The 17135-nt window shown below is 42.9% G+C and overlaps 1 protein-coding gene across 1 annotated transcript in view; it reads right to left on the bottom strand.

The window, feature by feature from the left end:
- Positions 1 to 11300, bottom strand: part of fusl (transmembrane protein fuseless) — an 81703-nt gene extending 70403 nt beyond the window's left edge. The window contains exon 1 of the mRNA XM_071598860.1: positions 10380 to 11300. Coding sequence (XP_071454961.1) covers positions 10380 to 10883 — 504 coding nt within the window. The 5' untranslated portion in view covers positions 10884 to 11300. The remainder of the gene's footprint in view (positions 1 to 10379) is intronic.
- Between the last annotated feature and the right edge of the window lie 5835 nt (positions 11301 to 17135).

Here is a 17135-nt window from a genome sequence, read left to right as displayed (position 1 = left end):
AACGTACCCAAGAAAACACAGTGAAAATGGGGGTTATCTTTGAGTTTTGATGAGGGCATTTTGAAAGACGTCCCTTAATCGATGGAATGTGAACTGCGAAACGGAATGAATGCTTCGCTCCAACGAAGCAATGGTTGCCACTGACCGATGGCAACATTTTTGTTTGCATAAGAATTCCTAAATATTTCAGCGTTTTTGTGGAGTTCGCTGTAGGCGCATTCGTATTTGGATCCGACATGATTCTTTCAAGCAATTTCAGTATTTACTGATTATTTGAGCATTATTTTTGGCCTCTGAATCTGTCCTTCCTTCCTGTGTGTCTAGCAGAACGCTTGAGCGTTGGAGTATAGATTGGTGCAACATGATTTGGTCAATGGATTCATGAAATTGTAATTCTCACCCAAAAAATAGACGGAATGGAACTTCTGATGTATTGGCAACCGAATTCGTATTCATCCATTGCCAGTAGGGAGTTAGGAAGTGATTTTAAGAACTAAGTGCTTTGTATTTGATCGATATATTTGCGGACATTTATATTCTGTAATTAAACACGATTAGTCTCTAAATTAACATGCGGCGTGAGGATGACGAGAATTCTTGTCTTTTAGGTGCGTCAGTTAATTCTTACGAATTGGATGGCAATAACAAGGATTCTCATCAGCCGTACGCAACGTGTCAAAAAGAAAAGAAATGTGGTTTACTAGGATTGACTTATGCGCTAAAAATAGAGGAATCAATCGCAGAAGAAGTCGTCTAAGCACTTGAGCGATTCATCTTGAACGCTTGTACCTCAGTGGGTGTTGAATCACTTCTAGGAAATGAAACAAAAGATTGTAGTAAGCTGCATTTTCTTCCAACAAACAGCATAAATTAAAAGTGCTCTCTTCTATCAATATTGTTTGAGCGTTAAGTTTGAAAAAAAACTGCCAATATTTCTAGGTGGAAGGTGCTATTTGGTGTTCGGAAATTTCTTCATCCACATTTCACCCTGCAAGCCTCCATGAGGGCGTGTGGCAGGGGGTTTTGGTATTTAGCCTTAAGAATGCTTTGCGATCGGTGTAATGGAATTCAACAGACGCCCAATTCTTCGTAAGTTATGTTTCCTACTGTTATTGTTTCAAGTGGAGCAAGGGGAAAATGATGATTCCATACATATCGATCGGCGGTCAACTTCCCCTCATTAGTCCCAAGCGCGTATGTAATGCGGCGCTAGGGTTACTCTTTATTTGCCAACGTCATACACAGGCGACAAAGGGTCACACAGTTTAACGTCCCATCCGACGGACGTCGTACTCACCCAAAGGTCTCTCCGCAAAGCATCTCAAAGAGGGATCGGGATACCACTGAAAAATATCTGCCGTCTCTGGGAATCGAACCCGGGCCCTCTGGATGGGAAGCCAGTACGTTAGCCACCGCAACTAACCTATTCACCTCGTTATACTCGAATTATTTATACTTTTCTAAAAGTTCAAGTAATGAATTTGAACGTGGTGCCTAAAAAACCCGGAATTAGCAATAATATTTCTGCCTTTTCGCTCATCACGATGTTTCATTAAATGGTTAGTTTTTATTCGCATCGTGTTTAATTCTAATGTTTAAGTCTCTCTGCGGAAAGACGCTGAAAGACTTGACGCGAGTGCAAGCCGAGGTCAAAGCAAAGCGAAACAGCACCTCGTTTTACCGCTTCCATTGATATATTTCCCCCTTTTTCGTTTGATGGACCTGCGTTTTTTTTACAGCTCCGCAGATGTATCTAACGTGCTCTCCTCATGCTAGGTCCATTGAAAGTGTGATTCTCATAATTAAATCGTACTCAATCCGCCAACCTTATTTCTATCCCTCCGAACGCAACGCATAGGCTTAAGGGAGTAAGGATTTATTTATTTTCCCAGAAATCCACCTCTGCGCATTTTTTAAGGTTGTTTGGAGATTCTACTCCCGACGCCGGCCCGAACATAGAAGATAAAAACCTAAATTAAAAAGTAAATAGCGCAGCCTGGACATTGGGTTGTTTCTTCTCTCTAAAATATTTTTAAATTCACGCTCCATTTGAAAATTTAATATTCCGCAGTTAGCATGAATGAATAATGCAATTTTTAAATTGTGAAATTTTAAAGTATTCTGCGAACGAGTAAGTTTCTAAGTATAACAGAATTCCTAAGAGGCTCGCCTAAGAAGGTCGGTGCATGCAAAAGAGTACCAATTGGTGGACTGCGGGGCACTGGCATTAATTCGGTAAATATTCTAGACCTGAACAATTATCGTCATCATCGGTAATCTAATCCCTTTGCTTTCTTTGTCGCAGTACTGCGGCCGTGTATACCGTGAATGACACTCTCGCTAGGGCAGCTGATTCCGGGCCGACCCACTCGGTCTAATGCCTAATGGCGAAACTGCTGGCTTCTCTTATGGGTAGCTCATTTATTAGGAGTCTATTTTTCTCCTTGCCTCGTTCCAAAATACCTTTATTAGGTTTTTCTTGTTAATGTGTGGTTGCCTCGATCCGAAAAACCAAAACAATTTATTTTCAAATATGAAGTTTTAGCTGGTCGTGAGAATCGACCCAGCGACACGCGACTCTACAGGCAAACACGCTACCACTGGCATACCCTCGCCCCTAAATGTCCCTCATATTTGGATAATATTTGGTTCTGCTGAAGGCAACAGATGTTTTCCCGTGACGGTAAACTTCTTGGCTCCAAAAAAGTTTATTGCAGTAATTTTTAATAACTAACAAACTCTTAATGATATGAAACTTCAAAAATAAGTGTTTAAAATACTATTGTTTTTATTTGCGTAAACTAAATTGTAAATTTTAATTATTTATTTAAGTTAACCAACTCCAAAGTTTAACCTTCCGCCGCGGGCTTCAAAACTAGTTTTTTTTTCAATATTGACGCGTGAGCAATGTCTCGAGTTTTGTTTGAAAAAATTCTCATTTCTAAACCTAATGCACGATGATAGATACAGGGTTCGTCCGGAAAATAAGTGTACTGAGCTCAGGAAAAAAAATTTATTACACTTTTACATATCTTAAGCTAATATTCCTCAAAATAGGACCCTTGTGAGTCGATACACTTGTTCCAGCGGCGTTCCCATTCCTGGAACGCTCCCGCGAAGGCATCATCGGGAACCTCTCGAAGACTCGTCGTCGACCTCTTCTCTGCCCTCCACGAACATCTTGTGCCACCGAAAGATCATGTTTCGGGACATGGCTGACTCCCCGTAAGCCTGGTTAATCATACCGACATTTTCGGTAGACGATTTCCCAAGCTTTACCGCAAATTTGATGGAATAACGCTGCTCCAAAAACTTCAGCATCGCGTTCCGTGACGTGGGTCGAAGCGTGGAGGTTCGCGTTAACAGAGCTCCTCACTACACCACAGCTCAGAGCCGACTGCCTTTTTCAGCGTCGCTTGCCAACATACCCCCCTCCAATCGCAGCCCGTCAGAGCGGTGCTGGGCGCGCCTGGAGCGGCGGGAAAAAATCAGTAGTCAGTACACTTATTTTCCGGACGAACCCTGTATTCTAGAGGCGTGTTTCATTTCCATACTTGCATTCATTTTTGAGGCTCAAAAATTGCACTCATTTTTGAGGCTACACTCTGGAAATGTAAAATAAATATTCACAGATGGCTTATTATCAACAGTTGCCTGACGGCTAAAATAGGTATAATAACTCTCAATTGCCTCTAAATACGCCTTGTGCCTTGTATCTATCTTCCCTGCCTTCTTCGCATTTTTCTCAACCATCTCCCCCCCCCCCTGCGATGCCTGGACATTTTTCTTTTCGTCCATCTCTCTCTTTCCATCCCCTCCACATCCTCATCTCAAGAGCCTCCATTCTGCGCTTATCCATCTGCTTCAACCCCCAAATCTCATCCCATCTAAGAACATACAGCAATTAATATGATACCTGAGAGTTTGCGACTGAGGGACAATGCTTTTAGTACTGCAGGAAAAATTATTTGCCAATTATTTGGCTGGACGAAAAAATATTAGATTTTTCCATACAGGATTTCCTCCCATTAGTATCGGGGTGTTTTTACACTTCATAACAAAACGGGCATTGCATTCTATCCTTATCGGGACATGTCTGTGAGCAGTAGCTTTAATTATCAGATAGAAAAATTTGGAAAAATGTCCGAAAATATGTATCGCACTGTTGGTTTTTAATTGACATTTGTTGATATATTGGAAGTTCTGGGATATTTAATAGAATAGGGTATTGACAGTTGGAAAGCCATCGAGGTAAAGCGATATTCCAAATAGCCGAAACTTCGATTATCCCCGTGAAAGATTAAAAGTCAGTAAAATAAAGACCTTTAAAGTTTTCAACCATTTTTATTAATCTTAATGAGTTAATTAAATCAGATCCTGACAATGAAACAACTCTTTTGATGACAAAAACAAAACGGTATCAGTCGTGAAGATACTAAATTGAGGTCCTCTGCATCGGAGGTACGTATTATTTTTCAAACATGTATCAATGTGTAGCTCCCTTATGCACTCAGTCGGCCCTGCCAAACGACGCTTATAGCGTAGCTGCCGTCTTATTTAATAGCTTAGTAATTATACGAATAAAAAAATTGTATATTCATTCCGGCTACCTACTTACCTGGCCCTAACTAAATAACGGTTATGACATACATATATGTCCTCGGCCCAAAAATGCGTTATGCCATGAGATAAAAATTAACCAGATGGTTTTCCGAGTGTTTTTTTTACCAGTGACCGACATAAATATTAAAAAAAAAAAATTTTTTTTTTAACTTTCACAAATTCGTAATAAAATCGTCGACTTGGACGATTCGTAGGTCAATCTCACTATTTTTTCCTTTTCCCATACATTGATTTGACGATGTTTTCCGCACCTTGATAGGACAAGAATCAAGATAAAGGAGTAACGAATTTTTTGGTAAATAGCTCTAAAAGATCCTATCTTATCAAAGGCATTAATTTCTTCAATCGTTTCCTTGACCCAAGAACATCCCATCCATCAAATCTTCTTAAATCTGTAGTTATAAAAAATTTTATCGTTGAAGAACTCAGGACCGCCATTTATTTCCGAACTTAGGTGAGCGGATAGAAATACTTTTTTAGGAATTATATCTGTCAGTCACCATTGCCCCGGAAAACTAGAAAATTGGAAGTACAAGCATTTCTTTACCATGCTATTTCTAAAGTTGATTTCCAAGTTTAAATAACCCTAGCCATGGTACCGAATGTGTAGTGGTTTCACTTCCCATGGCCAACGTATCTAAATGTTGACGATGCCATTCACTGTGAATTGGTGTCCAAATATTAAAGGGGAAATCCAGGGAAATCAACATCAAGGAAGAGAAATACAACTTTTAACCATCTCTCTAGGCTTTATGCATTTTTTATACTTTTTTCCGAGTGAAAATCGATTTTTTTGCGGGATTCGGAGCGACAAACTGAGTTTTTGATATTGATAGAAATGAGCTCTTACGGCTAGTAATATTGAATGAATGTAAAACTCCAATAGCCGTAAACAGTTCACCTTTCTAAACAAAGTACAAATGAAATTAGTTGGCTAGCGCCACAAGTTAAGAAGGGGTAAAAGTTAAAAAAGGAGAGGATAAGAAAGGTGAATACGAATACGCGTATTTCGGCCACAAAGTAGCCCTCTTCAGCGTACTGAAGGGTAATCAACACGACAACACAAGTGGAAGTGAGAAAAATACAGTGATCTAATACAAAATTTTGAATTAGTTCTTTTGACAAGTCGTGATGACATCCTGAGGACTTTTTTTCAGCTTGATTCGGTTCTGTTTACACGTTGTTGTCTGGCATGAGATTGAAATAAGGATCGAAAAATCTCAACACTGGCAGAGTTTATAATGAAGCAGTGATGGCACAGAGGGTGGCAATAGAAACATTATGTTGACTCATTAGCCCAATGGCGATGTTGGACCCAGCTTCTATTTGCACAGCACCGCTGGGGGTACACGCTTCATATGCTTCAACACGTGCATCAGGAATTACAGCGTCAAATACCCTGGCCACTAAAAACTGGCCGGAAATGACTTAACTTTAATTTTTGATAGTCCATTGGCGCATCAGTTAAACTTCAAATGGAAGCCTGCCAGAAGAAAATACCCGAGATCTATCACGCACCGACCTCAGATGAATATACCTATAATATTGCTGCATCAATTAAAGTCATTGGAAGTTACGTTTGAATTTTCCTTTGTTGAGGAGCTTATGAACCAGTTTTCAATAAAAAATTCCGCCATCAAATATACCATTTTTTACACATGCAATAGAAATTGAAAATATTATTTTGCGAAGTGCACTCAGTCCGACTTAATGTACCAATGATGATGATGAACTGTTATACTGTTGTGAATATTTGAAATCATCGTTATATATGTTGACGAGGAAAATTTGAAAAAAACTACCAAAGGAGTTATTCCGTACAAAATGCAAGCAATTGTAGTGGTTATACGGGGACACCTGCTGAAGTAAACGCTATCAAAAAAGAGAGAGGGCCAGGGCAAGGTTATTCGGTAGGGGAGAAATGGTGGAGGGTAATCGGGCATCGACATTAGACCACACACATGGACATTTCGCTGCCTGTGGTCCCAAGTGACTGATGGGCTGAAGTTCTCCAGTAACGAAAGTCTAGTCTGATTACGAGGTAAAATCCGGTAGCGATGAGAGTGAAACTGGCGCGGGAAGTTAATGGCTGGAAACTGAAGCAAAACGAACAATATACGGGCGAAAAATGATTCCGTATTCCGTGTGATAGCATCCTAAGTCATCGTCGGGTATAACGTTCTAATCTTTGTAGTTACATTCTTTCCTCTATCCACGCCTGCAGGAGTAATTTACGACTTTACATACGTTTGCATGTGAAGTCGCCGCATAGTGGCAGTTGTATGTCAAAGATCGGTATGTGGTCTATGAATGTACCAGATGATGAAAGCACCAGGCCATGGCACCTATAGTCAGCAGCTATATTTACTCGAGGAAAAACATTCACGTGCTTCATTTCTTAGAGTTGAGATAAGATAAGCTCCCAATCGTGTCATACTTTTGTTCTTTCTATTATCAAGTTGAGATTTGATGACAGAAACCAGTCAGACCTCATGAACTATGGCTGTCATTGATTTCTATTAATGTAATGCTTTTGATCCGATGAGTATATTAGTTATTCCATTTAAGTATGCTATATTTTAAATTGCTCTGTTGATCACACGGTTTTGTATCAATTCACCCATTACAATGTGAAGATTTTATCGAAACTGTGAGTTTATAATAATTTTAGTTAATTCCTCTTTGATAACCGGATGGTTTTTTTTCTTTTGCATCGGGAATTCAATGGGCGCTCAAGTGATCTATGGGATCCCATTTCCGATCCGATATTTTGGTTTTCGAAGTGTTTTCCTTCCAGGGCAACCATCCGCGAGCGGGAATCGTTTACGCCACCTTAACCTTTTGCTTGATGACGCGACGTCTAAGCCCAAGAGAACACTTAAGTCTTACTTTTTCAATTGATCACCGTTTTAGTCCTTCTTTATTCTCTCAACTTATTTGATTTTGAGTTTGCACAGAGAGGAACACTCATTTATTTTCATTTAATCATCTCCAAAATCCTGTGCAACCTCAAGTAATCCGAGGTCGCGATGAGAATCAGTCGCCATTGAGCCGCCACGTCTTTGCACTTGTGTCTTCAGTGTGTAAATATAAATTAAATTATTGATTCGAGAGATATGTTGGTAATTTTCGTTTGCCCGCAAAATTTTTCATCGTATTGCTTTTTAAAAGTTTTATCTAATTTTTACAATTATTTGAATTTTAATGAAATGTTCGTAACGTTATTCCCCAATTGCCATCCATTGAATTATTTTTGATAAGTATTCACACATTTGAACATTTGGTTTAAAGATGTCGGAATGGATGAATTGTTCATTATTGTGCATTTTTACAGAATTAAAAATATATTTAAACGTTCTTTTTCGAGAATAAGAAAAAAGTATTATTATAAATGAAGCTTGCAAAACATGTGGAGTATAGGTCTGCATGGGAAAAGGGTTCTCAGTCCTAGCGTTGATTTTAGCCCAAAAAAATATCAATTATGACAATACATGCGTAAATTATTTTTACAATTTCGCTGTGGAAATGCTATTCCATGACAAACACATTAAGAAAAATATATAAGGAGGAAGAATACGTAACAATGCAATAATAATTCAATAAACAAACAAAAACCTGCTGGCATAATACCAGATTCGTCAAACTAAAGCGGAATCGACTGCGCGCGGAGAGGTCAATGTCACCGCGGCCGGAGGACTTGCGGGGAGATGCAGAGTCGGAAGCTTAGGGTGATTGGGGGGATTTGGGTCTGCCGGGTGCGTTGGCGTCGCCTTCAAGCGGAAGCAAGCGGACAAGGCCCCTGGGCAGTGCTAAATGCATCCGGCCGACACGAGAACCAATCTGATCTGCCTTGGTGGGCAGAGCAGATGTGACCGCCGCCTAGGGCCCCGGGTGCCGGGCACGCGAGCAACAAGTACATACATGGCCGTTCGCGCGAATAAACCTTCTTTAGAACACTGGAATGAATAGAAAATTAGAAAAAAGTGCTATTATCAACCTAGCCACAGTAATCACCCGCAGGTCATCTTGATAGGAAGAGAAGAGAACGGTAGAGAGTTAGCTCACATTACAGTGACGCATGGTTTATGAAATTCATGCAATAGGGTAGTGGGGCTAGTTCCTTTTCCCGGACCTCTTGAGGTTTCCCAAGATGATCCGGTACCTACCCCGAAGATCACGCAGCTCGGGTAAGGTCGCGGGAGATTAGGAGTAGTGTTGAGAACCCTTCGTTTAGCAAGCGTACCCTGATTCGTCGATTACCACGGGCATCGGCATGGTAACACTATCTCTAACCAATGCGCGGTATTTGTTTTCCAGTTCCGACTCAATAATTTTCACCCAAGGCATGTGTGTTTGTGTGGTGTTTCTCAATATTTGAAATCGTTCAAATATTCATAATATTCGGATCATCCGTGTTCCCGGCGCAAATAGCGAGCGCTTTAAGTGGATTAAAACGAGCAAATGGAGGGAGGCCTTTTGGCATTCATTTGTCGAACTCGCAGACCATATTGAAGCAAAACCATGGTTCGGCAGCACGCGACCCGGCCGCCAGCCGGTCGGATCGCGGGTGGTCTGGCCGTGAGTGGTGCCGACTCTTCCCCGCTCGCCACTAGTCAGGGGGGAGGATGATGCCCGGGAACCGCGCCGCTCGGAGTCGGGGACGCTGCTCTCTCGCCTTCAATCCCGCCCGCTCTTCCCCTCTCGCGTCCCTCCTCCCACCTCCATCGGGAGAACGGCGGTGGGTCGGGCAGGGGGAGAAATTCGCGGAGGACTGCGGGAAATAATAACACGGATGCCGGGAGGTAATTGCCACTTGCTCCGGCGGGGTGCGTGTTCGGTTTGCCGCACTATATCGGCATGACGCCGTCGGTGGCGACGGAACGCGACGCGGAACAACGGCGAGAGTGATCGGGCGGTGACGGAGGCCCGAGGAACTCCCGAGCGGAAACGTTTGGGTCCAAGCCCCCCCCCCCCCCCACCCAAATCCCCGCCCCTTCGATCCCCACCGCTCCAATCCTTCCGGCAATCGACGACGAAGCGAACGGACCGCGAAGATTAGGGGAGAAGAGATCGAGTGTGGATTTTTCCAGGAGGTAACAGAATTTCGGAAACGCCTCGGTCGTTGTGGAAGGTGATCTTGGGCGGTGATGTCGACGCCTTGACGTCGACGTGAATCCGTCCGCAGCAATTCACGCGATCTTCATGCCTTCATCAATTCCCTTCACTGAAAGAGAGGCGATTTCCTGTTCTTCGGGCGGGTGGAGTTCGGGGAACGATAATCCCTCCTCTCGTCTGAGAGGGGTCAGTAAGTATTGCGGTTTTGTTCGATGACAAGTGAAATCACATACCGTGCAATCAGTGCGGACCAGTCCACTTAAGTGTTGGAGCATGCCCGAGTCGACTTGAATTGAGTGTTTGTAAGGTAGGGTGCACTTGGAATATGAAAGCTATTTTTCTCAGGATTAGTTTATAGTTAATCCAGAGTTATTTTATAGTTTATAGTTAATCTCTCTCGGAAGGATGCAATGTGATGTGCTCTGGTGGGGCATTTCGTGGCGAAAAGACTAGCATGTCTCTAGGATAAAGGTCTAGGTTGATGTTATCTTTCGCGGGAGGTCCACCACCTTTTTGGAACATGATTCTAGTGATCTCGGCCAGCGATGGAAACCGTAAATAATACCATGCGTCTATAAAGAGGATGCAGGGGGGGGGGATGTGTCGCTTTGGGACTTCCCCTTGGGGCCCCACTCACTCACTGGAGAGATCCTCGTCCGGAAGGCCGTCGGGAACTTGAAGTAGTTGACGGCGTCGTCCAACGCGACGACGAACGGCGGCGCCGAGACATTCCTGAGCGTGCGCGTTAGGGCGAGGGCAAGGAGAGCCCCGGCGAACGAGGCAGCGTCCGCCATCGGCGTGATGCCCAGCTCGTGGTCGAGGACCTTCCAGACGCCCCGCCAGCAATTGACGCAGGCGATGCCGAAGAGGGCTGTGTAGGCCCGGGAGAGGACGAGGAAGGTGGCGCGGGGGCGCAGGGGCGCCAGATTGAGCAGGGGCTGCAGGAGAGCGAAGACGAGGTGGACGATGATGCCGAAAGCGAAGGAGAGCCACCCGCTGAGGGAGTCTCCCACGAGGGGCACCAGGTGGGCGTCCACCACTTGCCAGGTGCCCCGCCAGTAGGCCACCACGAGAGGGGCCACGACCAGCGCGGAGATGAGCACGTCCGCGAGGGCCAGGAAGACGGGGGAACTCGGCGAGCGCATGCCGGCGCCGCCCCGGTGAGCAGACGGGGGGCGATCGGAGGGTCTCCGTGGGAGGGGGGAGGGAGGGGATATCGCACTTGCCACCACAACACCCTCGCGAGGGGCTCGAGCACCACCACCGCAGGACACACGGGGAGGCTCTCTCCGCAGCCGGGCGACGGACGGTCGAAGGCGTTCCTCGGTCAGGTCCCCTCAACCGTCAGCGCCGCCGGTCCCTCTTGCGTCCGGCGTCGCTCGCATCGAGTGGTGGTTTCGCACTTTCCGCGGTCGGTGTGTTTCTGCGCGGCGTGTCCGCCGTCGATGGGGGAGAGAGAAGAGTGGGTGATATGAGAGAGAGAGAGACGAAACAGGCGCGCACATACGCGAACACGTAGGAGTAAGGGAGTGCGGAAAAAATGTAAGGGACCGAGCGGCAGCCGAGGGAGCTTTGCCTGGACTGCTTCTCCGGATGGAGGGGAGGATCGAGGGGGTGTGGGGGGGGGGTTTAGAGGCGTGGGTGCCGAGGAGCGGCGAAGAGGGGAGGAGAGAGGATTTTACGTTGGGTTTGGGGGGAGGTGAGGGTTCGGAGGCGGGGTAAAGGCGAAGGAGTCAATAGGGAGATGGGAGGGGAAGAGCGGCGGTTGGGGCCGAGGGTCGCGGTGGAGCCGAAGGTGGGGCGGGCGGGCGCTCTGCTCCGATCACACATGCTAAAACACACGCATGTCGTGCCCGTCCCATCCCACCACCCTCCCCCACGCCAACTTCCCCCCCCCCTCCCACTCGATCGGAGGCCATGGATCGCCGTGGCACGGGAGATGGGGTTGCGGAGGGCGTCGGATGGCCGCCCCATCCGCCGAACCGTTTCGCGGCCGCCCCCGGAGCGCTTTAAGAGTCCCGCCGGGCCCTTCACCCAGTTTCGCAATGTTTTGTGCACTCGGTGGCAGGCAGGCCGGTGCCGGTGGTTATGCGGCCGCCGAGTGGGAAGCTGCGATCAAGGGACCCGTCCCATGCCGCAGCGCATATGCCGACGCCCCCTTAGTATTCCCGCGGGATAGCGAGTGGGCAGTATTTAGACCCCGCCACCTCTCCGCCGCACGCAATCTTAAAGTCGTTGTTTCGAACTTGGGTTGACACAGCCTCGCTAGAAGAGGTCGAGGGAAAAGAAAATTTACAAAATTACTCATAAATGTTAATCTTAAGGTTTAGATATCATATTTTCGAGTCTTTATTTACGAGTTTGAGTCTGAATTTTTTCCTCTTTTCCTTATTTATATTCTTTAATTAATCAATTAGGAATACCATTCAGGAATATTCGGTCCCGATTTGGTCATACTTTTAGTTTAATGGAAGACTTTAATAATATTAAATTTTGTAAATTAGCAATGAACACAGCGTTGAGAAAATGAAATCACCTTATTTTTCGTTAATTCTTAAGTATGTGTTGATTTGGAGCGTGGGATAATTTCTGCCGAGTTCCAGATCTTCTTAAGTCTGAAGACCACCCTAATAATCTATCTTGCAAATTTCAAGAGCTAGGGTGTAATTTAATGGGTAGTTATCCCCTAAAATAATAGCAATTTTGCCAGACGTGGATTTTTGTTTGGATAGCTTCATACGAAACGATAAGGATGAAATCATTAAAGTTCGCCAAAACCAGTCGGTTGATTATTAAATTTTAATGAATCGCTTCCGGTTTTATTTCTCGTTTTTGCGTCGAAACGCCCGCGGGATCGTCATTGACGAAAAATGATTTTTTTTCTTCCGCCAAAGGAGATGAAAATAAGTATGGAACAAGTTGTCAAGTTAATGGCCAAACATTCTCCGTTTACTCAGGAGTTAGTGAACATGGAAGGCCATGGAGTCTAATTTAGGCCTAATCGATGAAGTGGAATACACGCCAAGTGGTTTTGGATCAAAACAGGATTGAGGAATAGGACCTTGGCGCACTTCTCTATAAAAGAGGCAGGGTAACTTAGACACCTTGTGGTTCTCGCGATGACCGAGACCAAATTCCGCTCCGGGTAGACGCCCATGACCTCAGGATAACACGAGAAATCCTGGACCAACCGGTCGGGCAAGACGGGAGACAAGGAATTGAAAGGAGTTTCGGGGAAAAAGACGATACTCCCGAGGACCAATTCTTACGTCGGGGCAATAAAATTGAGTCATCAGCATCTCTTTCGACGGAGCGCTGATGCGAAAATCTCAGAGTGCTATCCGGATACATTTGGATCGTAAATATTAATATTTTGTGTCTCGGAGATACGATTACGAAAATGGATTCAACTCGAATTATCTCCACGCCTTGGTAGCAGTTGCCCGGCAGCTATTTTTTATCCGCTTCCTTTGCCCCATGCACACATTTTGCCATCACAGCGATTTACATAATAACTGATGCAAAAGGCTCTGAACATTTAGGCCATAACCGATGGAGAAGAGAAAACTACGCGTGAAACAAATGAGATGAAATCTGATAGTACCAAACTCGCCCGGTACTTTGGAATCACTCTTACCATCGACTAATTACGGGAACCGAAGGAGGAATGTACGGGTCCGTCTAAGAGAAACTTCTTCTGACGGATGCCAACTATTGTGTCGACAAAGTCGAAGAACGTATTAATTGCAACATTGAGGTCACCATTGGAATGCTCCTAGCACCTGGGGTGAACATGTGAAAATATAAATGAAGGCATCACGTCGAGTAAAAACGTTTGGTACTAAAAATGTGAAAACATACACGAGAAGAAAGAAGGAACCGCTGGGTTATTGTTGACTCAGATGAGATCCCACGCAGTCCACGAGAGGGCGTCCGTGAGGCGGTCCCGATTCAATCGAGTGCACCACGTACGAAATGAGAATTCTTCACGACCTATCATATCGCATCAGACATCTTCATATTTTGAAAGAGAAAGAAAAAATATCAGTTGCGTATGAGGAACGGAACATTTAATTATGAATTTAATTACCTATAAATAGAATTTAACTAGTGGTAACCTTCTTTATGAAGCATTATGCGATCGATTCTTTCCAATTTCCGATTAATGCTTTCTCGGCTCATGCCGAGCAAGCAAAGCCTTTTAAGGATGTACGAAAAATTATGAATTCGTAAAACAGTACAAGAAAACTGGATGGAGGGCAGTATAATCTTTTCCTTAAGAATCATTTTTCTTAAAATTCAAATAAAAGTAATAAATAAATAAATATAATGCTTAGCAATCAATGCAGGTAATGATTTCCAGTTTCGGGTGAACAACTTCTCCGGTGTAGAAAATATGTATCAGTTGATGAAGATATATTTGTATACAAATATATGTATATATGTATATATATATATATATATATATATATATATATATATATATATAAATATATGTATGTATATATGTATATATATATATAAATATATGTATGTATATATGTATATATATATATATATATACAAATATATATGTTAATATATGTGTATATGTATATATATATATATGTATGTATATGTATATATATATATATATATATATATATATATATACATAAAAGGTGTGATCAAAAAAAGACTGATTTTACTAATGTCCACACGTTTTTGTCTTTGTTCATCAGTCAGCAACAGCGGGACGAATTTTAACGCGATGCGGGTCAGGCCCAAAATGTCTGTCAAAATTGTCTGACAGGATCCAAAACTAATGTTCACTTCCTCGGCTATCTCCCCTAATGGTTAAACAGCGATTTGCCCGCACCAAATTGACATGGTTGGGGTCTGTAGAAGTGGGAGGCCGCCCCGTTCGCGAATCTTAATCTGTCGAAGTTCTGCCCGATTTAAGACGACTGTGCCACTCAAAACACTGGCTTCGACTCAGAGCTTCATTAACAAAGGCATGCTGAATCAATCCAAATGTCTCCGTAGGTCTTTTGCCAAGTTTGAAACAAAATTTCACGCACACACGCTGTTCCTCTAGCTCCTTCATTGCTGTCGTTGCACGCGGCGACGAACAGGTTATGACACGTACCGCTGCTGCTGTGTAACGACTCGACGTAAACAAACGCAACACCCCTCGTTTTAGTCGTCAGATGTGTCGCTAGATGGTGCACCGTGTCTCCTTTCGATCCGTGGAACGGTTTGCGTGCCGTCAACTTGTCAAAACTACAAATGTGAGTGTCGTTTCTGTGTATTTATATGTTTTTAAATCTACATCTGCGTTTTTATATACTTGTGCGTCGCCGAAGAGCTTTCTATTTCGAAGAAATAAATAAACATATATATACACACACATATATACTACTACTATGAGTACTACTGTTTCTTCTGAAGAAGACGGAGCTAAATTCCGTCGAAATTATTAAGAAATAACGTGTGAGTGTTATTTTTATATGTTCTTATATTGCTTGTTGCTGTTTAAGTTTTTTATTCAACACGTCCGTGTTACTTCGACGAAACATCTATATATATATATATATATATATATATATATATATATATATATATATATATATATATATATATATATATATATATAGTACAATACACAGTAACACACAATATAGAAACACAAAAAAAGAACAGTCACACGTATTTTCTTGATATTTCGACGGAAACAATCCGTCTTCCTCTGAAGATATAGAAGTAATGCTTGAATCTTCAGAGGAAGACGGATTGTTTCCGTCGAAATATCAAGAAAATACGTGTGAGTGTTCTTTTTTTGTGTTTCTATATTGTGTGTTACTGTGTATTGTACTATTCGGCACTTCCGTGTTACGTCTACGAAAACATATATATATATATATATATATATATATATATATATATATATATATATATATATCTTCTCATTAATTACATATCTTTTATGTACAGGCACTGTCATATGATAATTTTATTTATCTTCTTCATAGTGCACTACTATTTTAGCGGGTAAGATAATGAGATAACATAACAATTTTGATCTTTCATGAATGCGAAATATTTTGACCAGAAGCTAAAAATGTAATTATTTGTCTTTTAATGAATTAATTAAAATTTGAAAAGTACGAATTTGAGAAAGGTGATTTGGGGAACATTTTTCATTAAATGAAGGTGAATACATACATACACACGCATTTAAATAACGATGTATTTGTAGCCACTTACTTGTCAGTTATACATGTATATATAATGCAAATACTATGAATATATATATATATATATATATATATATATATATATATATATATATATATATATATATATATATATATATATATATAGTGTTTTAGCCAGTTAAACTCTCGAGGCGTCCTCCGTGCATGCAAAATTTTGGGGGCATTAGAGGCCGGGCATCGAGAGATCAGGGTTCGAATCCCCGTCAGGGTGCATGATTTTTACACTCTGAAATTGTGAAAAAATATTTTCTTAAATACGAAAGTTTTTGAAAAACAATTTGCGCCGAACGAACCTTCTCTCGAGAACTTCCATCCCTACGCTCCCCTAATTCAGCCCTTTCGCCCTTTTCCAGGCGACCCGATGAAGTATTCCCAACTGAAAAATTAACAATATCATCCGTATCTATTAAAACATGTGAATAGGACCATGTGGGAAGCCACGTGTCATTCGTATGCCCTCACTAATATGGCGATCTAATATGTGTAATGCGTTTTCGCGTCGAAAATGACCGTACCAAAGACATCCAACGGACCCGGACGACACGCCCGGCGCGCGCGCGCAGGACACGCGAAGGAAAGACGAGAGGGTTGTGGCGGAGGTTTGGGGGGGTGGATGGAGCGGATGTGTCGGGGTGAGAATCCCGCGAATCGGTGGTGGGACTTAGCGAGGGGGCTTTGCTATTGGCGAGGGGTTCCTTCTCATTTCCTGAGTCGTCGTCTTCACTCACTCATCCACGAGTTGGCGGAAAAGAAATTCAGGAACTCAGCGTGCAAAAACCTGAGGTAAAAAACTTAAAGATTTGAATGAAGGTATTAGGGCAAAGGCGGAGTATTTTGAAAGAAAGTCAGAGTGAGCCACCAAGCGACTTGAGTCTCTTACTGAAAAGCATGACCAGTATTTACATTTTCTTCGGAAGGTGGAATGGATATTGAAGAAGTGGCGAAAAATTCTCCTACTAAGATTTTAAAATTTGATATTTCGCATTGACCCTGCTAATTTTTTATTGCAGAAAACGCTCCGAGGGTTGTGCCAATGATGAAATCGAGCAACTACACTCTTATATTTCTCCTCTGCAGAACAAAAAGTATCTGGTAGACGAGGGAAAAAAACAATTAGCATTGAAATTTATAGAGTATCAA

This window comes from Hetaerina americana, unplaced genomic scaffold (genome assembly GCF_022747635.1).
Source record: "Hetaerina americana unplaced genomic scaffold, ioHetAmer1.1.p SCAF_10, whole genome shotgun sequence".
Lineage (NCBI taxonomy): Eukaryota > Metazoa > Arthropoda > Insecta > Odonata > Calopterygidae > Hetaerina > Hetaerina americana.
This window is presented reverse-complemented; position numbering and strand designations above follow the sequence as displayed.